General features: G+C 42.8%; 1 protein-coding gene across 6 annotated transcripts in view; it reads left to right on the top strand.

The window, feature by feature from the left end:
- The window catches only part of LOC119176890 (uncharacterized), a 326,865-nt gene that overhangs the window by 213,167 nt on the left and 88,817 nt on the right, over nucleotides 1-24,881 (top strand). For all 6 annotated transcript variants that reach the window (XM_037428242.2, XM_037428235.2, XM_075889209.1 and 3 more), the window contains exons 6-8: nucleotides 3,182-3,223; nucleotides 11,282-11,347; nucleotides 21,831-21,912. In XM_037428242.2, coding sequence (XP_037284139.2) covers nucleotides 3,182-3,223; nucleotides 11,282-11,347; nucleotides 21,831-21,912 — 190 coding nt within the window. The remainder of the gene's footprint in view (nucleotides 1-3,181; nucleotides 3,224-11,281; nucleotides 11,348-21,830; nucleotides 21,913-24,881) is intronic.

Below are 24,881 nucleotides of genomic sequence, written 5' to 3'. Positions count from 1 at the left end.
ATTTCCGCCTCCATCGGAAATGCAGCCGCCGCAGCCGGGGTTTGATCCCGCGACCTTCGGGTCAGCAGCCGAGTGCCTTAGCCTCTAGACCACCGCGGCGGGGCGCGTAATAGTGCTAGATGTAGTGCATTTATACATGGAGAGGATAGAAAAGTGCCCTGCAGGTGACTTTGTGCTTCCGGCTTTGTGTTAAACACAACAATGCCAAGAAGACAACCTTGAACTTCCCATGTAGCTTCGTGCTACTATAGAAACAACAGCAACTATTATTATTATTATTATTATTATTATTATTATTATTATTATTATTATTATTATTATTATTATTATTATTATTATTATTATTATTATTATTATTATTATTATTATTATTATTATTATTATTATTATTATTATTATTCGAAAACTCGTGAAAACCTGCGGGGAAAAAAACCGAATCACGGAAGTTGGCTTTGCCACGCATGCAGTGTAACAGTGGAGAAGCCTCCTTCGACGACGACCCTGTAAGCTCTTGGATGTGTACGCTTACGCACGAATGGTTTAGAGTCGTCACCCGACCATCCAATGATCGCGCGCATGCAAACATTACTTTCAGTCGCAGATCACTAAAGGGTTTCTAGATTAGTCTCTTCCATCCAGTTTGGGGATTTTTTACTACCGCTGCTGACTTCCACTGAGCGCTGAGCACTGAGCAAGTGTGACCTGACGCCAAGCGAATGCTTGAAAGAACAGACTGTTGGGCGAGCTCGTAATGAATTATGAGTAAAGCTACGCGAGAAACGTAGACTAAAGAAGAAACTAACAACACAAGCGCGTAATAATGATTGAAAATCTATTGAAAAAGGACAAAGTATAAGAAGCAATAAATCCACGTGTGCGAGATTGACCTGCAGGAAAGACCTAATGTGCGCAAAGAGGTACACAATTTCTGCTTTGTGTAACGCCACAGACGCCTTGAAAAGACAGCTATCTTCGGCTTTGAAAATAAGATGAGCCTCTACAATCTCACGTGTAGTGCTTTTCCTGTACCTACCGCACGTGAGATTGTAGAAGCTCATCATATTTTCAAAGCCGAAGATAGCTATTAATTTTCACTTGGTTCTAGCCATTCACTAACTTTAGACACTCGCACCAACTTTGAGCTTTAGGCCCGTCGCACTTTGAAAATACGGACTTCGAAAGTGAGGTGAAGGCCAACGAGGCAGTTAAGCCCTGAGGGTTTCCGGAATAAGGTGACATCCCACCTAAACTTGAATTGGAGCCTGTGTGATACAATGTTTCAAAATGAACGTTTATTCCTTCTCCTGAACGCTAATCTTTCAAGTGACGAGGGCAATGAAACTTGCGGACGCGCATTGAGGCACCTGATGCGCCCGTGATTAAAGAGGCACATACCTTGACTAACTGATCTGCTCCCTCGTCCCCTAATCGCGCGTTTTCCTTTGAAAAGAATCTAGTCAACGTGGTTCGTAGTTCTTCGGATGAGCTAAAGGCTCTATGCGGACCCTTAAGTACTCATTTGACCCGAATGAACTTCTATAGAAAAGAAGGTGACGAGCGCGCACACATGCGCTGTAGTTTAAAGAGAACTCTTTCAAACTGTCAGTTGTTAATTTTTCCGTTGTTGGTTATACATTTTGTTGCATGACTCTGCGCTTTAGCTGCGCTAAACCATTTTGCGAAAGGAACTCGTCGAGTTAATGAGTGACGTGGCGCGCTTCATTTTAAATCAGGTTGGTGACTGTTCATTCATTAAGCACATCTTTGGGGAGCCTTCTAAACTTCTCAGGTCACTAAAATGGTTTATTTTCAAAATTAAACGTTCTTGCCTTGTGCTTAGTGTTATTCTTTTTTCTTTGTTGTTGCTTTCAAAGAACGGTGTCGAAGGAAAAGAACTTTCGTAAGTTTCGTGAGTGCCTGGAAAGTGTCATCTAGAAAACACAGATGGGCTCTTCAACTCAGAGATTTGCGACCACAGTAGTCGTTAGTCTAATTGCTTCAGTGACAAAAAAAATGTTTGCGATCACTTGCGGAATTGCGTAATGGATTGATTTCCTCGCACGTCCACTCGGGGGGTAAACCTCGGCGTGTCAGCCTTGTGGATAGTTAGGTGATACCTAAATAATTCATCTTGAAGAGGCTTCTGTACCGAGTGAGAAGTTCGGATGTTTTAAAAACCGCTCAGCAGTCGGCCCCCTGTCTCCGACCCGGTCGTCCTACCCGTGGCAGGCACACTAAGTGCAGACGATGGGCCGGAGAAACGTGAGCCCCTAAAGTCGATTAGCGCTTTTTAGAGCTTGGTTCAGACTGCAAGCAGCGAGGAATAGGAGCACGTAGAAAGAAACACACGCGGAACTTCACTCTCTGAACACAAGTTTCGAACTTTAAGCGGCTGGTTTCAGTTGCTCGTTCCTTCCGCGCTGTCCCTCAAGGTTGATTAGTGTTCATAAGGACACCATAGGAAGAAATAAATAAGAACACTGACAGAGTCTAATTTCCGAGTCTTGGAAACATTAGGAGATACAAGTTCGTGATTGTTCATGTTTTTTCGGTCTCACCTTGTGTACCATTTGCACATACCAACTGGCCTTTCAAATATGAACCAACAAATGTTGTTGTTCATGGAGAATTCATTGAAACACGACGTCGTCCAAGTATATGGGCTAAGCATACTCAAGTATTGCGGCAGCGCGCTAACGAATACAAAGGACAAGAGGAAGACAGGACATCCGCTGTACCTAAATTATGAGTGCAGCGTTGTCCTGTATTATATTCGTTGCCATGGTGCCGACATACTTCATCATATCGCTAACCAACTAGCCCATCGAGCCGTTATTCTACTAGACTAAAGCATACCCGCCACGTCATTGCAGCATGGAAGTGGTATATATCACAAGCTGATTTTTGCACAATCGGATCGCAATAACGGAATACGAAGACAGATGCATCCTGCTTCTATAGCTTAACGAAAGAAAACTCATCTAATCGAGTAAAAAGAGAAACTGTCTTTTGTAGCTGACGTGGGACTGTGAGGGAATCAAATGGTAGCGTTGAATAAATTATGAGCCAACGCTTCCTGAGCACTTTTCTCGGATAAGAGGGCAAAAATACCGTGTCACCCCCGTTTGTGACGTTGCGTATATCGAATTTGCTTCTTCCTACTCTCTTTTCTTTTTTGCAGTATGCTGATTGTCCTGGGTACAATGGTCGGTGGAATCGCACAGTGAGTGATCATCGTTTCTTGTTCTCGTTTTATTGTTATCTTACTTATTTATTTATTTATTTATTTATTTTCTCGACGACGTAGTAGCACTACGTGAACCCATGACAGGCGCTGTTCAGTACAACACTTAAGCCAGTTTTCAAACTTGCATGGAATGCACGCGCAGTGGAGAAAACCCGACTGCTGGTTCGATGCAAGTGTCATTGCGCAGTATTCGGCTGCCAGGAGACATCCTGAATAACGTAGTACGCGGGTCTAAGAATTGACTGACATTGATCGATTAATTAATTAATTAATTAATTAATTAATTAATTAATTAATAATTAACTGTTTGATTGAAATGTGGACGACTAGAGGCAACTTATAGATGTTACATGCGCTATATCGTAGTAAAAAGCGTTTTGATGTCTACACCCACTATTAATACCACTATCATTTTATGTGAAACACAAAAGTACAACAGTATTATGAGGACAGTTATTGAGCGCACTACCAGTTGCCACCGTTGAAATGCACAATGTCTGCTAGGGCCATGCACGTCCAGACATACATCCGGTCTAAAAAACTTGAATCTATCTTTCAATGTGGGAGAAATTCGTAAGAACAAGTTCAGATAAACGAACGTTGAAAAGTTCCAGTGAGACAACCTAGCAAAGCCAGAGCATAATTTATAATTCTTTGGTTTAACTAGGGGCATAGTACGTGCCGCGGGGGCCTAGTTGAACTTGCGCCATCTTTAACTTCCCGCCATCCCAATTATGAAAGCTTTATACGCTATCTGTCGTTAAATTACTTTATTATTACAACTCCGTCACCTCCGGAATGCAGCCACCACGTCCGGTTATCGTATACATGGTCTCGCGTCCCCGAGTGGCTTAATCGTTTAAATAGGTGTTGTAACTCCCCCCCCCCCCCCATTTCTTTCTTTATTTTATGTGCGTCGTTTACGCTTAGATGAGCGTAAACTATCACAAAAAATGCAGAAAAATTATGGCATTGCATCACCGCCGACGAAAAAAAAAGATAACACGACATAAATTAAAGGTGTTGGGAGAGGCCCTCGTTCTTCCGCGGACATAAAACGGGATGATAATGATTATGATTATGCCGGTGATTCTGGTGATTGGGAGGAGGATAAGAATGGATAGGAGGAGGGATATAAGCAAGGATGAAAAATGCTGACGAGAGGCAACTTCGATAACGACAGCCTTACGCAGGAAAGGGGTGGAAGGAAAGAACGTACATTCATTTAGCTAACAGACTTTCTATTCGCTTTGCGATGTATATATGTAAGAGTTTCTCCTGAGTATGTACACTTTGGAAACGCTAGCTATGAACGACTTGTGGAATTACTTAGAAAGCTCATTTGCGCAAATTCGACGTTCTCGCCGGTGTTCGAAATCGAGCGAGTTACGTAAATGGCCGCAGCAAATGAGCCAAACGTACGACGACCATCCAAACTAACAGCGGTCATTTGTGTTTCGTGTCTTCGTTCCTGAACGGCACTTTCTGCCTTTGCGGAGTTTAAAAAGAAGTAATAAAAAAGTGAGAAGCAATACAAATAAATGAAACAATCTAACAAGCAGGTATTGTTCTGTTTGCGTTTTTTAGCGATAAATGGTACATAGTAAGTGTAGTACAAGACGACTCGTTAAATGGTTCGCTGCTTCTCGGTTCGAATCAGTGTTGGGTCTTCCTCGCGGAAGCGGTGCTTTCTCCCAAGTCACCAATATCTTACTTAGGCGACGTAGCATCGCTGGCGCGTATGCCACTCCGTGTGCGCGAACTCTAAAGTACTTATGGAAGTGTGTGGGTGCCAAATGTGCGCCCCCCCCCCCCACTCAACAGATCTGCAGTAACATGCTTGGTTGCTTCCCATTTCCAGTACTCCTGCGATCTACTTCTTGTATAATGCTACTACCACGTCACGTCCTTTTACTGTTTGATTATTTCTTAGCGTTAGAGCTTATTTCTAAGAAAGTGCAACGTTTATGAATGATTATCTTAAATACAATGATTATATATATATATATATATATATATATATATATATATATATATATATATATATATATATATATATATATATATATATATATATATATATATATATATATATATATATATTTATTTATTTATGGGCAGGCTTGGTGGTTGAGTGGCCGTAGCGTTGCAAGTAGTCAAGTAGATCTTCCGTGAGCGGTCACAACGTGGTTTATTTCGACGTTTAGGCCTATATATATATATATATATATATATATATATATATATATATATATATATATATATATATATATATATATATATATATATATACACACATACACAAAGTGTCCCACGTAACTTTACCCAGAGTATGGAAATATGCCGGAGCACGTAATTACGACGCCACCAAGTGCATGTTGCTCACCATTGCCTGGAGTTAGTCAAACTAATTTTTGTGTTCTCATATATTGTTGAATCAGATCTGTTTAATTCACCAACTTTTGAAGGAACGAAGATGGATAAAAAATTTCAATGAGAAAGTTGTAGATCGGTTTGCAAAACGTTCAAATAGATAGTTTTGGGCTTTATATCTGTCAAGTACTAGTCTTGTTCCGCTCAAAACAAATGCCTGCGAAATAAAAAAAACTACAACGTGACTAACCCGCTCGCGCGTCACTGCACACGATGATTCTAGTGCTTCCTTACGTTCCGCGTACGAACGACCATGTCATTTGGCCCATTGTGCTGTCTATGCAGGGCCGCCACGATGGTGGTAGGTTTACGATGAACACGTTTTGTTATCGGCCACAAGAACGATAACCGCTGTGACTGCTTATCGCTCTCATGAAGCGTTGCGAGGGAAGCGTGTCCTTCGTACGCGGAACGTTAGGGAGCACTAGAATCATCGTGCGCACTGACGCGCGAGGGGGTTCGTCATGGGGTATTTTTTTTATTTCGCGGGCATTTGTAATTAGCAGGAAAACAATAATGCTTAACAGATATACAGCTCAAAACGATCTATTTGGACGTTTTGCAAACTGATGTACATCTTTCTCGCTGAAATTTTTTATCCATCTTCGTTTCTTGAAAAGTTAGTTAATTAAACATATTTATTTAAACAATATTGGAAAACTGTGAGAGGATATAGGCTCCAACCAAAAGTCTTTAAGAGACCCGACGTTTCGGAACTGGCTTGGTTCCTTCTTCAGGGGTGACTGCGTAGGCTACGTAGCAGCAGCGTCTCCAAAGCACTGAGGGGTGGCTAATGACCTCTCTCTCTCTCTCTCTCTCTCTCTCTCTCTCTCTCTCTCTCTCGTTTTGCCGTAAAGCGCAGTCCGTGTGTGTACACTGGGGGAACGGTTCCGAGAGAACGGTTGATATTGTGGGCTGTTCCCTGAATGTGCCACGACTCAAGTAACAACTTTCTCCTCCAGTTTGGCTCGCTTTCGAGGATGGCCGTCGCATACCCAACCCAACCCAACCAACCAACAGACTTCTGTCGAATGTTTACAATTCAATATTTGAAAACACAAAATATAGTCTGACTAACTCCAGGCAACGGTGAGCAAACATGCATTTGGTCCCGTCATAATTACGTGTTCCTGAACATTTTTAAACTCTGGCTAAATTTACGTGGGACACCCTGTATGTATAAATAGGAGACAGAGAGAGATACGATTGGCGTTCCCCTTCCCGGCCGACGAGGAAATTTTATTCAGCTCTAGTGAGCCGGCGCACTTCCTATTCTTCCCTGAAAGTGTTGGAGGCTTTACTCCATGTTTAAGGAGAAAGTTGAAGAAGATTTCAGGAGATTTAAACTGTGAAGAATTTATTTCAATGCGATTATTCCGAACGGCAGTGGTCAGTTTTGAGTTAGGGCGCCGGCTTTTCGGCCGATTTCTGTAGGTGTGCGTTTACCAGCACCCATGCGTTCCGCATTGGGACTCCCGACACTGCAGCCTGCGGTCACTGCATCAGTGAAGCAATGACTGCGCGACGCATATTTTGAGATTTTACACAGTGTAGTGCACATCTCGTTGCAACGCGATCTGCAAGTCAGACGACCGACCTATGTCGGAAGAGAAAATTCTAGTACATCGACATGATACAATGTCGTAGAAGGACGTGCAAGCGCTGATGTGATTATTGCGGCCCGCCGGTATCTCTGGACGACGATTGCCGCAACGGCTTTTATTTGTGTTCTTTTCCTGTGTGTGTGTGTGTGTGTGTGCGTGTTAGTGTGTGTGTGTGTGTGTTAGTGCGTGTGCGTGTGCGTGTGTGCGTGCGTGCGTGTGTGTGTGTGCGTGTGTGTGTGTGTGTGTGTGTGTGTGTGTGTGTGTGTGTGTGTGTGTGTGTGTGTGTGTGTGTGTGTGTGTGTGTGTGTGTGTGTGTGTGTGTGTAAAGAAGGGGGGGGGGCGTGCATGCGCGAGCACACTTTCTTCCTTGTAACCTCTATTTCGGCACACAGTGCAGAGAAACTAACCGAATTCTAATATCTAATTAACCTTTCGGCCTTTTAAAGACGATAGTCTTTCTAGGGGACTTTCGACAGAATAATTTTGGTCTGTCTGTCTGTCTGTACATTTGTCTGTTTGTCCGCCCTTAACGATACATAAAACCGCACCTAACGGCCGACCCCATTTAGCGCTCAAACGGCCGACCAAACTTAGCGTTCGTAGTTGTGCGATTGTCAGTTAAAAAGCAATTATGGTGCATATCTGAGGCACCGTAACAACACGTCGATGTATTGTATGTCTGCCTTTATACTAATAGAGGCACGCACAAGTAACTCTAAGGACTGTAAAGTTTATCGCGATGCGCTGACAGTGCAACGCGATGCTCAAAAAGCTAAGTGTTTCCAACGCTTTGCTAAGACGTCATGGTGGTGGCACCTACCCGTCGCTTAGCGTTCTACACCTTATCACCTGCGAGACAGACGCGCATCTTTCTCCGCGGGGGCGCACGCCTTCGTTTTCGAAGATAACTGCCAGATGGCGCTCGTTCGCCTCTGCTACACGTTCGAGGCACTCAAGCGCAGCGCCCCCAGAATACCATTCACGGATTTTCTTGCGCAAAACATCAAATAAACGTTTTGTTCACTCTCTCCAAACGCAAGGTCTTTCAACGACATTTGCAGTGTAACATGTAAATTCGGGGCCAATTTTTTTTATCTTTGTCTCTTTTTTGTAGATGCCTCAGATGAAGTTTCCTTAGGCGGACGTAGTTAGCCAAGCGTGAGCGACAGTTTCCCAACGTTTTCGTTCGCCGCATCGGTTGCAGTAACTGGAAGACTACCAAACCATTGTGACTCCCTCGTTTTCCTGTGACAAAGTTCGACAAAGTCCTTCCTTACGGCAAAGTATTCAGATTTTTTTGTGTGTGTCGAAACGAGACAGTGATCGGCTGTGCAAACACCCAAACGCCGGCGGTGAGATTGAGACGATATAATCGATATTAGCGAAGGATTATTCACTCGGCTAGGCTCGACGATCTATAAAACTAAATTCAAAATAAAAGCACAGAGATATACAGAGAACATTTGGGGAAGCTTACGGCTCCGTCTCCGCAGATGGGCCGCGTGCTCCTATTTCCATGAGCTTACGAGACTTTCATCTCGATGAAGTTTCAAAGCCGGTAAATTGCGAAAGTTTGGTGCATAACGAATTATACGAAGACGCGACTCGACTCACGGCTAGTACCGCTTACCTCATGCGCGGCACCCGTCAGCGTTTAGAATAAAGCCCCACTGAAAGAACCTTGATTTCGGAGTTCAATTGCGCAGGTGGAAACCATTTTTATGCGTTTTCTTTCTTTCATTTATTTTGTATGTCTCTTATGGTGGGATGCCGGTTCCCGAATGGGGAGCTGCAAACGTTTCAGTGTCTGTACAACGGTGGCTTGTAGCGATATTACGCGTTCTTAAACTGGTTCTTGTAAAACTGAAGTGTGATGATGAATAATAATTAAAAAATTACACCATATTGCCGAAGGTGACCATGGGGTGATTGGCAGCATCGTGGTTGTACGGAAAAGAAGGAAGGAAGGAAAAGGAAAGAAGGAAAGATGGAAAGAAGGAAAGGAAGGGGAAGGAAGTAAAACAGGGGAGAAATGAAGGAAAAAAGGAAAGAAGGAAACGGAAAGAAGGAAAGAAGGAAAAGAAAGGGAAAGGGGAGGAAAAGAAACGAAGTAGGGAAGGAAGGAATGAAAAGAAAGAAAGAAAGAAAGAAAGAAAGAAAGAAAGAAAGAAAGAAAGAAAGGAAGGAAGGAAGGAAGGAAGGAAGGAAGGAAGGAAGGAAGGAAGGAAACAGGGGAGAAAGGAAGGAAGGAAGGAAGGAAGGAAGGAAACAGGGGAGAAAGGAAGGAAGGAAGGAAGGAAGGAAGGAAGGAAGGAAGGAAAAGGAAGGAAGGAAGGAAGCTACAGAGAAAGAAAGGCCACCCATCTCACAGGAGAAATGGAGAGAAATCGAGAATATAGGTTGCCCAGGGAGCGGCGACGGGTCCATGCTTCGCTGTTCAAACTCTCGCGACTCAGTGCCAACTCCGCATTTTATTTAAACGTGTTGAAGAAAAACTGAAAAACGAAAACGAAAAAAAAAATGCCGTGTACCGTGGTTGAAAGTGTTTAAACCAGATTTGGTTGAGCGATAGCTCGGTTTTGCTTGCTTTGGAAAAAAAAAAAAGATTGGTTTGCCGAGATTCAACTTGCGTACTTTTGTTTACACAAAGACGACGAGAAGTCTGCGCGCTTCGGCTTCACGCAGTGTCAAGGTAGCCAACGCGTTCTAACGCAAGACATCACGCAAGCTCTATTTGACCCCGCCGGGACTGTCGGTGCGATCGCGGTGTGAACATGGACGCAGCCAGTGCCTCTGAAGGTCTTTCAGGGCTTTTAGGTCACAGTCCCCCATTGCAACACAGTAACATATGTCAAATCGTATCTCCCAAGAACTTGTAATGAATGGAATTCCCTGCCTGCATCACTAACAAGCATCAATGAATCCATTCAATTCAAGTAAGACGGTAAGTTGGGCCAGTTGGTTAGGATCCATCGTGAACTTTCTTACAGTGCAACACCAGAAACAATACAGGACAGGGAAGGAGTAAAAGAGCGCCGTCTTTTCTTTCTCTTTTACTCCTTCCCTGTCCTGTATTGTTTCTGGTGTTGCGCTGTAAGAAAGTGCACAATGGATTCAATTCAAGAATGTCCTTAAAGCAATGATTACCTAATTATCCCCTATATGTTTGTTGAACAGTTTATTTGTATTGCTTTGTGCCTTCACCATGTAATAAAAATAAAATTAGTGTTATCATTTGCTTTATTATGATGTGAGTTGTTAGGATTAATAATCTTTGTACCCCAATTAGTGACATTTTTATGCCATTTGCTTTGTATTCCTTGTTTTTTTATTGTTGTGCATGCCCTTCCCCTCTGAAATGTACTGTGTACCCTGAGGGTAAAATAAATAAATAAATAAATAAATAAATAAATAAAGCGTGGTGGCACGAAGGCGCCACCTTGATGCACTTTTCGTTTTCGCGATTGCGCCTCGCTAGCGTTCCCTGAAGGTGTTTCGCCGGCGTTGACCTTGGCTGAGTTTCAAGGTCAAGCGCGTGCACAAAGGCCTTTCCTGTATTTGTGTGCCGGGTGCTCTAGAAGTAGCGTTTTGAAACTTTCTATGTGAACTCTATCCGCGGTAAATTGTGGGACCACCCAGTGTGTATGCTGGACTATTCCTCTAAAATCTGCTCATTCTTGACACTACGCATATCGTATATATATATATATATATATATATATATATATATATATATATATATATATATATATATATATATATATATATATATATATATACATAATGGTCTGATTATTTTTCTCTTCTACAGTTATTTTATTCGCTGTATATTTTTTGTTTGTCTTGTGTGTTTCTTCAATACTATTATTATAATGTTGATGAGATTGCTGGCTTCAACGCAGCCCACATTGCCATGTTTTTTATAAATAAATACAAAGAAATAACTTGGTAAGATGTTTGTTCATTAATGTTTAGTGTGTTTTTATTTCTATTGCAGTGTTACGCACTCGGACTACGTGCCCAACTTCTCGCCGGACCTGTTTTTCCTTTTCCTGCTTCCTCCGTGAGTACCACTTTCGGTATTTCATAATTTTTACATGCATTTCAATCTGTGCGTCTGGTGTGACCTTTTGATGTTATTCCCTGGAAGGTTCCTTTCCGTTCATTTTTTTTCTTATTTGTGCAAATTGTGAAAGAGTGAAGTGCATGCATGAATTTGTCGATACTATTTTTTTTTTACTCCTGTGGAATGCTTCTTTTCCTCACTTCAGTCAATAATATGTTTTACCACTAGAAACCATAGCTCAGAAAGAAATAAAAAAAACAACATATGAATGTTTCGTGCATTTCAAAATGCTTGTAAAACATATAACGGTTCGACCGCTTAGAATCAAGCACGCCGCACTGAAGCAGGGATAAAAATTTAGGCGGAGGAATTGAACGGCTAAGCATGCGAACCTATTCCTCGAAGTCGGTTATTTATGCGATGACCGCCGCTTTCCCAAGTAGGAGGAGCCCCAGGAGACTACGAGCAAACTAGGGTAGTTGGGACGCCCTTCACTACGTACTTTAACTGCGGGAAAAAAAAAATCTCGGCCAACAACGATGCCACAAAAATTAAATAATTTATAACGTTTAACCCTGTGGTAAATAAACATCGGAAAAATATTTAAAAATACGCTAAACGTTTATTGAACTAAATTATTTATTTTGCCTTAGCATCTTGGTTGAAGTGCATACATGCGAAACGAATCGCGATGAATATTGTGATGCTTTGTTCGTGTTCTTTGTTATGTATACACGTGCGGGACTTAGTTGCCCATTCGCAAACTTCTTTGTGCAATTTACGTTGTTCACAAGAGTGGTATGAATTTCAGCAGTGCATTTTTTTACACGTGTAAGGACTTTATCAAATATTCAGAACTGTGGCCTGTGTTTTTCTATCTGTTTTTAAGATATATTTTCACGCGTTGGTTATCTATGTCACGTGAAAAAACACTACCAGTGCTAATTTGACATTATTATACCCTATAATCTATATCAATAAAAACGCTAACAACGGGTGAATAGTTAGTTTTATTTATTCATTTATTAATTTATTTATTGAATTTGCATGAAAACATGGCCCTAACATGTAAAGCTTCAGCGTTAACGAAATGAAACTCTGTATTCAAGTACTTTTCTTTCCAATCGAAGGTTTTTAGTGTAATCCATTAGCAGTCTTTGCGGCTGGGACACCTCCAAAGAAAAAAAATAGTTTCGTTCACAGAATGTTTCTCTCGCTTTGATGCCGTTTCTTCCCTCTACATTCGAGTTAATGTGTGCGAGCAAGACGATGGCTTTTAAGAAATTACTGCGCCAATGTCGTGCTTTATTTATTAAGGGTGCAACACCTTTAAGACCGCACAACGTCCCTCCGTCCGTAAACAGCCGCCCAGCGTCTACAGCAGATGTAGAAAACCGAAACGTATATGTCAACAACAAAAAAGTTTATCTGAATGCAGTTAACCAGAGTAAACAAAATAAAAGGCCACAACACTGGAAAAACACCGACATTCAACCACCCGTTAATCAAAGCGAATGACAGAAAAAAAGGTTAACAAGAACAAACTAAAAAGCTGTTAGCCAGAAAAAAAAATAGAAGGCCACTATTCATAATCTGAATTCTTTGTCCCATCATCAGCATTTGCTTCTTGAATATGCGTATAGAGCCTGATCACCTGCGAGCTTTGCGGTGCATAGAGAGAATGGGAAATAACGAAAAGGCAAAAAAGGTGTGTTTTACAAAGAAAGAAAAAAAAAGGTCGTGCTTTATGATGTGTTGCTTGGGATTGTTAGCGTTGTTGTATAGCGTCGGCCACACCTATTGACTAATACCAGAATTCGCGAAAATCTCACGAAGCCTATTTACGTAGCGACAGGAGAAACAACACTATATACAGTCTAGGCACAGCAGTCTGATATATATAATTACATCTGCCTCATTGACACCATGATAATTAGGTGAGTGCTATCGAAGTTACAAACATAATTGCGTAAAACTAAATATTTTCATTAACAAAAAATTGTAGTTTTCACGACAGTATATTGGGAACTACGCGCACTGTCACGCTGTTCCCGTTTTTATAATTCGCACTGCTTGATAATATAGACAACCTGTATATATTCGCCAGCGCATGCGCAGTAGCATTTTTGCGAATGGTCCGTTGCAAGCAAAACTAAGCCTCCTTTTGTGTTCCTTTTTTCTCTTTTTAATGACAGCCGTTTCTTCTTTTTTTATATGCGCAGTGTTGCATCCCGTCAGGGCCTTGTATTATTCTCGTTACGCGGACGCTCTGTCATTTCTTCCTTTTTTATTTTTATTTTTTTTTCTTTTCTTTTGTTGTTGCTTGAGAACGAACGTACGTGCCTATTATTCTCGCATTTACCAAGCACGACGCAGCCGGCGCGCAACAAAGGCCTTCCAAATCCGCGCTGAATCCCTCTACAGCGGTGCCTGGTCTCTCCGGACTCCCAATTGATCTGTTTACGGCCTCGCATAACGCAAGTTCTGCAGCGCCATTATGGCGTCCCTTGCGCATTGACTGCAGCGGCAGGTACTTTGTTGTTTCTGAACCTATTTTTGTGCCAGAACGACTCTTCTTTCGCTTCTTTATTGCATTTCCGTTAAAGGGTCCATAAACGGCCGTTAAAACTACACACACATACACAAAAAAAAAAAAGAGCGCGCTATTTCCTCTTGGTATTTCTCCTCTTTTGGGTGCGATTCTATAACGATGATTCGCGTGACGTCATTAGGCTGCGTACTCGCGATTTGTTTATATATACAATAAATATATGAATAGCAGTTGTCATTCATATCCTACACTGGTTCGCCGTGAAGTCGTGCGCCTTTTCTTTCTCGACACGCGTGGCTATCGTGCTCGATTAACTGATATAAATCCATTCAGTGTGTTTACGACTGTGCAAGCGGAGGTATCAGCGTGCAGACGACGCGTGCTAAATCCTGATAGGCTGAGCGCTTACCGCTGACATTGTACAGGTGCTTTATGAAGAAATAAGTAGGGGGGATAAGATGTCGTCGCCTCGACATCTTATCCTCCCGTCCTCGAACTCGAAGAGGTTTCGGGGCCCTTTAAGTTACACCCGCCTTGTTTTTCTCCGCACTTCTGCCTTTCTCTCTTTACACGTGCGTTTTTTTTTAATCATTTCGTTTTATCTTCTTGCAATATCGGTAACTTCATTATACACTAATGCCCTCTGCTATAGCCATGTGCAACGCCGCATGGCGGAGGGGGAGGGGGAGGGCTTGGGGGGGACTGACTGCTCTCCCCTAATATTATCTAGCCCCCTTCCCCTTTTCTCCCTCAATAAGCAAACACAGTCCAAGAACAATGCATAAGTTTCGTGCCCCCGTAGACCCTTCTCTCAAGGAATCTTACGAATCACAGGTGCCACGCCCCACTTTTTTTTTTTTTTCAGGGGCGAAGCTCCGTAAAGAGGCACCCGTTCGTCCCTCGTCGTAGTCGTAGTGCGTAACCAGTCTTTCGCTTTGACCTGCAAGGTGGTGCCGGTGGGAGATTTCTTCTGTACGTTGTTGAACAATAAAAAACTCGCAGCGTGCGCGTTAACTAAAAGCCGAATTCTCCTGTCTCTCATTCCCCATTAGCAGCCATCGGCATGTACATTGACCACTATCTGACAAGAAAGGGTTGCTACGTTATACTCGCTGGGCGTAACCTTCTTGGTTTTAAAAAGGTTTAGCAAGCGTTGGGCCGCATCGCCATGAATACAGCGAACTAGTATATACCATGAACTCGAGGTGGTTAAAGGTGGGAAGTAGACAAGAAGCGCAAGCCGTAACAAAGTGTGCGTGTGCCACCTCTTGTTTAGTCCGTGGAATGTCCGCTGGATGGCGGTTCTTCTATATGCGGAATATATGATGAAAAGATGCGAGATGGTGGTACTTGGAGTGTTGAATAGAAGCACGAATGGACACACAGACAGATGCATGGACGGATGCGCGGATGGCTGCACGGACGGATGTACGCATGGACCAGACGCAGGGGTGGATACATGGACGAACGCAGGGACGGACGCACGGATGGACGTGCGGACGCACGAACAGACGCACGCACAGACGCACGCACAGACGCACGCACAGACGGGCGGATGGTCGCACGGACAGTCACACAGACGGGCGCATGGACGAACGGATGCTTCGCCCCGCTCTTCATCATACACCCCGTGGATATTCTGCTATTTTTTTTTCTATAGAACAATCTTGACGCTGCCTATTAGTCTATATTATGATAACGTTTGTTAAGTAAAACATTTTAAGGCGAAAGCCTTAGATTTCTCATGCGAATCGACCTTAAGCTAAAACCGTCGCGTGTCACGAAAATTCACGCTACCATTTGTACGTCTCGTGAATCGATGTGCATGAACTGAGAGTTTACTTGGTCTTTGGTGCATTCGTCTGACAAAAAAAAATGTTTAATGAGAGGTCGCGTAGTGTAAATGGCACCTTAACAGTAATTTTTACTATGACACGGAGCACTAGCTTTACGCTGTGGTTCGTACCGTATTTCGGCTCTCTCTTATCCCTGTTTGAGACCATACCGGTTTTCAATGTCATCGAGACAAACACTTCGGCAACCGGCAATTAAGCACACCTATAAAGAAGTTAATAGCGTTCTATCTGTAAAAATCGGTATTTTGTAAGGTGATATTTAGAAAAGATGAATTAGTTAGTTAGTTAGTTGGTTAGTTGGTTAGTTAGTTAGTTAGTTAGTTAGTTAGTTAGTTAGTTAGTTAGTTAGTTAGTTAGTTAGTTAGTTAGTTAGTTAGTTAGCAAGTGAGCGAATAAGCTTCTATTTGTTGATAGTTTTCAATTTTTTAACGGAAGAAACGTCGAAAAATGACGGGAAAATAGTCAAGAACCTCGTCCCTTTTTACTGAGTGTTAGTATATTACGGAACCAAAGCAATGTTTGGGTTTAAACGTAATGGTCATGTTAGCGTTGCTCACTCAGCTCAACGTACTTTAAGGTCTTTTATTTTGCTGAAAAAATACTTGATGTTGGTTTTCGAGGTCTTCTATCGAACGTCCACGTATGTACCTTTTTTTTTTTTTCATGTTTGCACTCTATTCCTTTCCCCGGCGTCGGCCGGCTCCAAAATACGTCAACAGACCCACGGAAGCGTGCTTACACGCTATTATAGGGTTGTCGTGCAAGCCAGTTTCGCACACTCGATAAGAAGTTCTTAGACGTTGCAAAAGTAAGAACAACAACATCAACTTCCGTCCATTTGGGTAATCCTTGGCTGATACGTAAACAATACTTGCTGTCTTTTCGCTCAAACTGAAATCGAAACAACGAGAACAGGAAGAAGACGAAAAGAAAGGAATAAAATAAAGGGGCGGTTTTGGTCAAAAGTTGTTCTCGCTGAAAACCTTACTTCGACCGCGGTCGCCGCGCTGCCTTTGTTGTGCTCTCTTATCGTTGGTGTTTGTTTATATGGCGCAGTGGCAGCATAGTGTCGTAACGCCCATGGGGCACTCAAACGCTTTTTGAGTCTGGCAAGAGTCTGGCGTTGACAACAATGAGATATGGTTGCGACAGCACGCTCGACGTCAGCGGAGACGTCTGGAACTATAGATCAATGATTTTTTTTTTTTTGGAACAACGAGAAACTAACATGTAAGTTGGATGAAGCGTAAATGGTAGTTACTTAATGCTATAAAAAAGGGGAGCATACTGGCACACCGATGGTAGTGTAAGAGACAAGGGGAGGGAGAAATGGACGGAAAGAGAGAGAGTTTAGCCCCTTGGGAGTGTTTCTTTTTTTTTTCTTACATCGAACCAGCAGTTAAAACTCTCTTCTCTCTCTCTCTCTCTCTCTCTCTCTCTCTCTCTCTCTCTCTCTCTCTCTCTCTCTCTTATTGACAAAGTAAGAGAAGGCAGTTTGCTAGTTCAGACAGGGATATATGGATGGTTGGAGGACGTTTATTTGTAGTCCTGAGAAACGAGACTAGCGAGGCGGTGCCACTTTCTCTTCACGTGAGAAAAGTGAACACCTTTATTAACCCGTCAGACACTCGTAATCATGGTTTTCCAGCCGAGTTTTGTTGCCTTCTCCGCGAACAGTCGCTATGCAGTTAACATTTCGCGCGTTGCAGTGACGTAACCACTGCGCAAAATGTGGCACGTATGTAAGATGGATCGAGTCTATTGATTAGATCGATCGAGAATTTCGTATACTGAAGTGGTACAAAGGAGGTTCTCCCAAATAAGGCGTCGACTACCACTTGTAGCTTAACGAAGTAGCACGTTTACCGACAGGGGAGGATTCTTTTTTATTTATTTAGTCAGATAGTTAGTTACTTACTTAGTTAGTTAGTTAGTTAGTTAGTTAGTTAGTTAGTTAGTTAGTTAGTTAGTTAGTTAGTTAGTTAGTTAGTTAGTTAGTTAGTTAGTTAGTTAGTTAGTTAGTTAGTTAGTTAGTTAGTTAGTTAGTTAGTTAGTTAGTTAGTTAGTTAGTTAGTTAGCGTGAAAAGTCTACTGTCGAAGAGTAACAAATTCATCCTCAGCGTACTTGATGCGTAATCGTATTTCCCGGTATCGTATCAACAGAATGTGTGTATCTTAGCCTGGGTAGCCACAAGGATACAGTGGTTCACAGTTACGCCCTTTATCCTGCATAATAATCGTCTCGTATAGAAGTCGTACTGAGCCGGGAATCGCTTCGCTCAAAATCTTTTAAATTTCCAGTTCGCCTTCACACTCGCCTCAAGTGATAGTTGCATACCTCCTTCGCTTCCTTGTTCTACGTAATTTCAGTTAAGTAAGAAGCAGTAATGGCCAATCAGTTTATTTACTCGCGCAGTGCCTCATTCGTGTTTACGAATGCGTAATTTAGGATGCAGGTGCTCTCTAAAAGCTCTCTTATGTGTGCTCTACAGAAAGAAAAAAGTACATATAAATGGGTGTTCGGTGCGTACCATCATGATGTCGCTATGTGAAAAAAAAAAAAAACTTGCAAGAAGGGAAAATACAACTGCACAAGGTAATGATTTGATTCCAGCTTTTCAAACAGCCCAGAAAATAGCTTCGCGTCGGAAAAACGCCCACTTCGTGCGAAGAACGCGTGATTTTTGCGTAATAACTGAACTACACCCTTTGTTTCTCGGACTTTAATTGACTTCGTTTTGTTATTTTCTTTTAATATTGTAATCCCGCCACTTCTCTAAAAGGGACCATTAGTTTTATCGGCACGTCATTCTCGCTTCTCCATCGAATTGGAAATATCGTTGCATCGCATTTCGTTGTTTTGCGTAACACACTTCCTTTGCTAAAGGAGTGCGCGAAAATGACTTTAATAGACTATACGCATTTCGAGTAATGGATAATTTTCGCTGATAATTAAATATGAACATACTGCATTTAAAGAGTTTCGTGCCTTTTTTGTTCTCGTCGTTGGTGGAGGATTTCGTTGAGTCGTTGTTGTTGCAAAAGCCGCGGCTCGCTCATCGTGGAGGCAGAACACCGCACGTTTCGAACTCGTCTCAGCTGCCATTTCGGCAGTGCCGTGTTATGCATTTACTTGATCTGTTTATTCAGACGATTTACTTACGCTATAGCTCACGCGTTTTCTCACTCACTTAATTCTACACTCCTTCATTCATGCACTCCGCTCTATACTCCCTCACTTTCTTTCTCGCTCGCTCACTTACTCACTCACTACACTCTACCACTCACACACTACACTCTACCACTCACACACTACACTCTACCACTCACACACTACACTCTACCACTCACACACTACACTCTACTACTCACACACTACACTCTATAGCTCTCTCTACTCCCTCACATACGCTTTACACTTTTTCACTTGCACAATCCTCTGCCTCACTCTCATAAGTCTGTCTCACTTTGCATTATTCAAACGATTACTCTAACTCACCCGCTCTCTTTACTACTTTATACCCGTTCACTCCACCTCAGCGATCTCTTCACTCTCACTCTACTCACTCACTCGCACACTGGTTCGCATACGCGCGTTAACAAGTTCGATATCGTTGACATTAACTCGCTTCTATTTCCATCTTCTCTAAGTTTTGTTACGTGCGTTCCAGCGAGACGTTTTCCTCGAGCGAACCAGTGGCGTGATACTACTACGAAGGATGCCCTTTGCCGAGGTGTATAAATTACCCGTCTTACTCTCTCTCTTTCTCTCTTTCTCAAATTGACGATTGCAGACCCAGACCCAGACCCGCAGTTTCCCGGAACCGAACAATTTTCTCCGGGCTTCCGCTCGAAGATTGTTTTCGTTCGGTTGAACAAATTTTACGTGTCTGGCTCGGTGGAAACGGGGTGACTGTTTTCGTTCGCGAACAAAGTTCCTCGGGTCATGTTCTAGCACTACCTGGGCGTGGTTTCGAGGTTTGCTCGTCAGCACCGTTAAATGACGAGGACCGAGTGTTTCACACTCCTGACTTTCATGTATTTACTCACTTGTTTTACTCCTAATTGTGTTTTTATAGCACGGACTGTAGTGCTTCATGCTTCACCTGATATTTTTGTTTTTTCCGGCAAACTCTGGGAAAGCTTTTTTTTATTCTCTCTGAGTTTTCTAATCCACCTAACTATGATGTTCCCCATTGCCAATTACCGCAGAAGCACGCGCGTATTTCCGGAAGTGCTTATACAGACATCCTGAGGAAACTCGTTTACGAAGGGAAATGATTTCTTTTCCTGAAAGTTCGACGTTGTGCTTCTTTGTCAATATTTTGTCTCTGTCGTTCGTAATTTTTGCGAAATGCAAGGTTACTCAACGAAAATACGACTGGTACGTGTTTTGTCTTTGTTGGTTTGTTTGTTTGTGTGTGTGTGTGTGTGTGTGTGTGTGTGTGTGTGTCTGTGCGTGCGTGTGCGTGCGTGCGTGCGTGTGCGTGCGTGCGTGCGTGTGTGTGTGTGTGTGTGTGTGTGTGTGTGTGTGTGTGTGTGTGTGTGTGTGTGTGTGTGTGTGTGTGTGTGTGTGTGTGTGTTCGGAGAAAGTCAAGCTGGCAATCTTGTTCGTGCTTGTACCTGTAACGCACGCGCATTTTTCCCTCATAATCTTTCATTCTTGATAGTACGCTTCAAACAACAGCGATTATTTTCGTTCTGAACTCATGTACTGATACATCAGCGTGTCCCGAGTGAAAAATCAGCTTTGTGTTCTCTTTTAGGTGTTTTCTTTTTCTTTAAAATAATTTCTGTGACCTATTATGGGGTGATGAGCAACAATCTAGAGGTTGCGGAACAGTTATAGTTAGCACGAATACGTTCAGAAAAACTTGTATTGGCGAAATAACTTATATGAACCACAAAACATTTTAACGGTATTTCAACGTTGATCGTAAAGTATTTTCGATTAAAGAAGGCCCCTCAAGATCTCGCTTCTTGCCGACGAGCAATGGGCCGTCCAGCTGACCACTAGGCGGCCATTCCCGGTTCGTCCGTACGTGGTAGATGCCCGCTACGCGCTGAGCACGATCTGCGGGACAAAAAAAAAAATGTTTTTTTTTTTCATTACATCCCAACGTTGGATCAAAGCAGCCGGCACCTTTACGAGTTGCCTGGAATTTTCTCACATACTCATTTTTGCACTGCACAGGGATACCGTTTATGAAATACAATTGCCTACAAGAACAGAGTTCAGTGTTCTCATACTTCTCGTGTCTGAGCAGGTTTAGTATTCTTTCTAGGCCCATAGTCGGCATTTTTTTTTTTTGCTAAAAGAAGAGGGAGGGGGTCATTTGCTGAAGGCCTTGATATTATGAAAAAAAAAATATCCATTATCATTTGTTTTTAGCAAAGCACGCCCCTCTATCATGATTTCAAGTGAGGGGGAGGGGGGCTAGGGCTGCTCTTCCCCACTTCTGGCTACGGCCCAGATTCATACGTCGAAATTCCATGAACCTTGTAGTATTTGTAGTTTATATTGCACATGTTTTTCCTTTTTCTTGTAGTTGGAGCTACAGTTTGCCACATGAAGTGTTGAATCGTTATTTCGTTTCAAACGTCTCAGTGACAGAAACTTAAACTTACAGTTACTTAATTTTCTCGAAATTAAAAAGAAGTGTTTTTTTTTTTAGCAAGGCCAGACTATCAACACAGAAACCCGTATGTAGCTGCGATGCGTGGGGTAATATAAAAATGGGGGGGGGGGATATGTCTGGGTAAACAGTACTGTGAACGTTCCGGAGGAAACATTTTGCTGCTGGCAGTCGAGGTAGAAGACTAGTCCAAGATCACGGTAGTAACAAAGAAGGAAAAAAAACTAAATTTGACCATCTCATTCAAGAAAAGGAACTGAAAAGTAAATCGAAGCTCCTGCAATATCAAACTATTCGTTTTCCTGTTTGACAACGGCAGAAAATGTTCTTTCCTTGGGGGTGTCTTTAGAACTTCCGATTTTTTCTTTCTGTTTTACTGAACGCATTGAAAAATCTTATCCGCCCCCCACCTTTTTTTTTTCTTATATGCTTTACAGAATCATCCTGGAGTCTGCATATTCTCTTCACGACAGTGCCTTCTTTAGCAATATCGGGACTATCCTGTTGTTCGCAGTGCTGGTGAGTATTTGAGAATTTCTTTTATGCACTACTGGGCACCTTTCAGTGTTATTGCTCCGGCTTACTCAAAAGAGAGGCTTCACCTGCGTACTGCGCTAAATAGAAGATACCGCGCGGCTGCCCGTCATCGTTCCGAACAGAAAAAGAAAGCGCTGTTTTTTTTTTTTTCATATTGTCGAAGATACCGGGCTGATAGCGTTTGTGACGTCAAACGCGGAACTGTTACGCCGGCTGAAAGAGTGACTTTTTTCTCTCTTCTTCCTCCTCCTCTGCAGGGTAACTTATCGGGCTATGTCCTGGTTGATTACTTCTCGGCCCTTCTTTCATTCTTATTTACTCTCGCTGTCACCTTTTTGCAAACGCAGATACACGCAAACTTGCTGACGCTCACTCACTTACACTCACTCACTCATTCACTCACTCACTCGCTTGCTCACTCACATCTTCTATTTCAGTGAGCGTATTTTCGAAGTTGGAGTATCTTCATATTTCTAAAGCACGTGACCTCCCGAGGTGGTCTAGTGGTCACGCTGCGTGGCTGCCGACCCGAAGGTCAAAGGTCGTGAAAAGCCGCCGTTGGGGTCGCCCTCCAATAGAGGCGAAATGCTACGAGCCCGTGTGCTTTTCGGTGCACGTTAAGGAACCGCAGGAGGTCGGAAAAGCTGGAGCCCACCAATACGGCGTCTCTGATAATCATATTGCGGTTTTATGATGCGAGATCCCTATTATAATTAAAAGCTAACGTGGTCCACTGCTTTTATTTAGTTTATCCTGCAATGCCTACATACATTACGGTGGGCCAGGCTTGTAAAAAGCTGGTAACAGTTGAAACTCAACAACAGATTGCGTGACTTCTCTTTAGCATGAAAGGAAAAGTGTATGAAGCCGTGAGGACGAACAACGGCACACTAGAACGTTTGCTCTGGAAGCAAACGAAAAACTTGCACGTGGATGAACCGTATTTGCTGCGCAAACTGTTCCGGGCACTCAGGATATGTTTAGGTGGCCGAGCAAGAGCGCAGGTTCGCTTTATCTATTTTGCTAGGCAGGTGCGATAGCGCCCCGTTTTTCTTTTGCTGACTCAGGAGGAAGGTAATGAGACAAAACGAGCAGCGTTTCATGCGGCACGTATCTTAGCATCACCTTGAGTTTTCTGTTTTTTTTGTCTGCATATTGAGCATTGGATTCGGCGACCTTATTGTTTGCACTCACCACGGCGGAAACTGAATTAGCTATGCAAATTAGTTCTCCTTAAAAATTAAATCAAGTTTAGGTGGGGTGCTGTCTCTTTCTTTCATTCCACCTTACTTTGCATGTGTGAGCATGTGAGGTGAGTGTCATAACAAAACATTACGTCATGTCCCGCTGAAGGGAACCATACGTAGATGCGAAGCAGCGGGCGCTAACGCTTACGCTGGCGGCAGCGTTGACGTTGGCGCTCATGGCGGCGTTGCGCAGGAGAAAAACCTGGGGAGGCGCAGAGCTCGCAGTGATGGACTGGTGTTTTCTACTAGAACATGCCAATCGCTGTTCATGGACAATGAGAGTCAGGGGACTCCATTTGGACGCAGAGACGCGCAGTCTGCTTTCAGTTAACGCGCACTTTGCGGATTGGTATTGTTCAACAACAGGAGAAATCTCCCACTGGCACGACCTTGAAGGTGAAGATCCTTGAAGCTAGACGTAATTAGCCACTGAGCCACGAAGGAGCACCTTCTTCAACGTTCAAACGGCAAGCTATCCATATGTACTACTTACCACTGGTGATGAACATGTCGTGGTGAACTATCATGTTTTCAACATTGCCAGCGAGATGGCGCAACGAGCGGGCGTCGCCACATCGTCACGACGCGGCGGCGCGTGATCTCATCTTCCGCGCGTACTTTGCCCGGCGGAGAGAGGGCGGGGTGGACGCTCACGTGTGCGTTTGCTTATTTCGCGGTTGGGACAATCTTACGCCTCGGGCTTTCAGCGGAACGATTCTGTTGTAGTTTTTTTTATTTTTTTAATTTACAGATACTGCTGTCTCATGTTTGAGACATTGCAGGAGTGGTTACAATAAACGAACAAAAACAGCAGAAATAAAAAACATAAAGTTACGTAATTAGACACCTGTTCAACAAACAATAAATGATCAAGCAAAAGGAACAGCAACAAAATTAAGAACATCAAATTACATAATTGGACACTTGTTCAACAAACAGCGCATGTGGTAGTCGTTTCAAAGTAGTGTCCATATTATTCCAAGTGTCAACTGTGCACGGAAAAAAGGAGTATTTATAACAATCAATAAAACATCTGAATAGCACTATGTTCAACGGATTGTATCGGCGAGTCACATGGGTAGGCTGATTGGTGAACGAAATGGGTGTGGCTATGCGGACGGAATTGTGCACGATGTTATTTAGCATGGTAAGCCGATCACACATACGTCTACATGTGTTCTAAACGGTTTAGCAATAAAGCATGGTAGTGCTCTGAAGGGGAGAAATCACGGTCATAACGGTTAAAAATGAATCTAATCGCTTTTCTCTGGATGGTCTCAAGTTTATTTATGTCAATTGTTGCTGACCACACAACAGACGCATATTCAAGAAGGGGCCTGACTAGTGATTTGAAGGCTATAAGCTTGCATTCTTTTGTGGCGCCCTTTAGCGTTCTTCTTGAGTAACCTAATTTCTTGAGCAATTTTGCAGAAATAAGGTCGATGTGTTTGTGCCACTTCAAGTTTGGAGAGAATACAACACCAAGATACTTAAATTCCTGAACTTTTTTTCAGTGTGTGATTGGAGTCGCCATATCTAAATTGCAATGGCTCATTTTTAATTGTAGAAGTTATGGTCACGGTTTTCTGAGAATTAAGCTCCATTTGCCAAGTTCAACCCCCACTCGCGAAAGGAAGAAAACACATCATTCTACAAAACTTGGTCAGTGAAGCTACGTACATTGGAATACAATACACAGTCATC

Source organism: Rhipicephalus microplus, chromosome 3 (assembly GCF_043290135.1).
Source record: "Rhipicephalus microplus isolate Deutch F79 chromosome 3, USDA_Rmic, whole genome shotgun sequence".
Lineage (NCBI taxonomy): Eukaryota > Metazoa > Arthropoda > Arachnida > Ixodida > Ixodidae > Rhipicephalus > Rhipicephalus microplus.
This window is presented reverse-complemented; position numbering and strand designations above follow the sequence as displayed.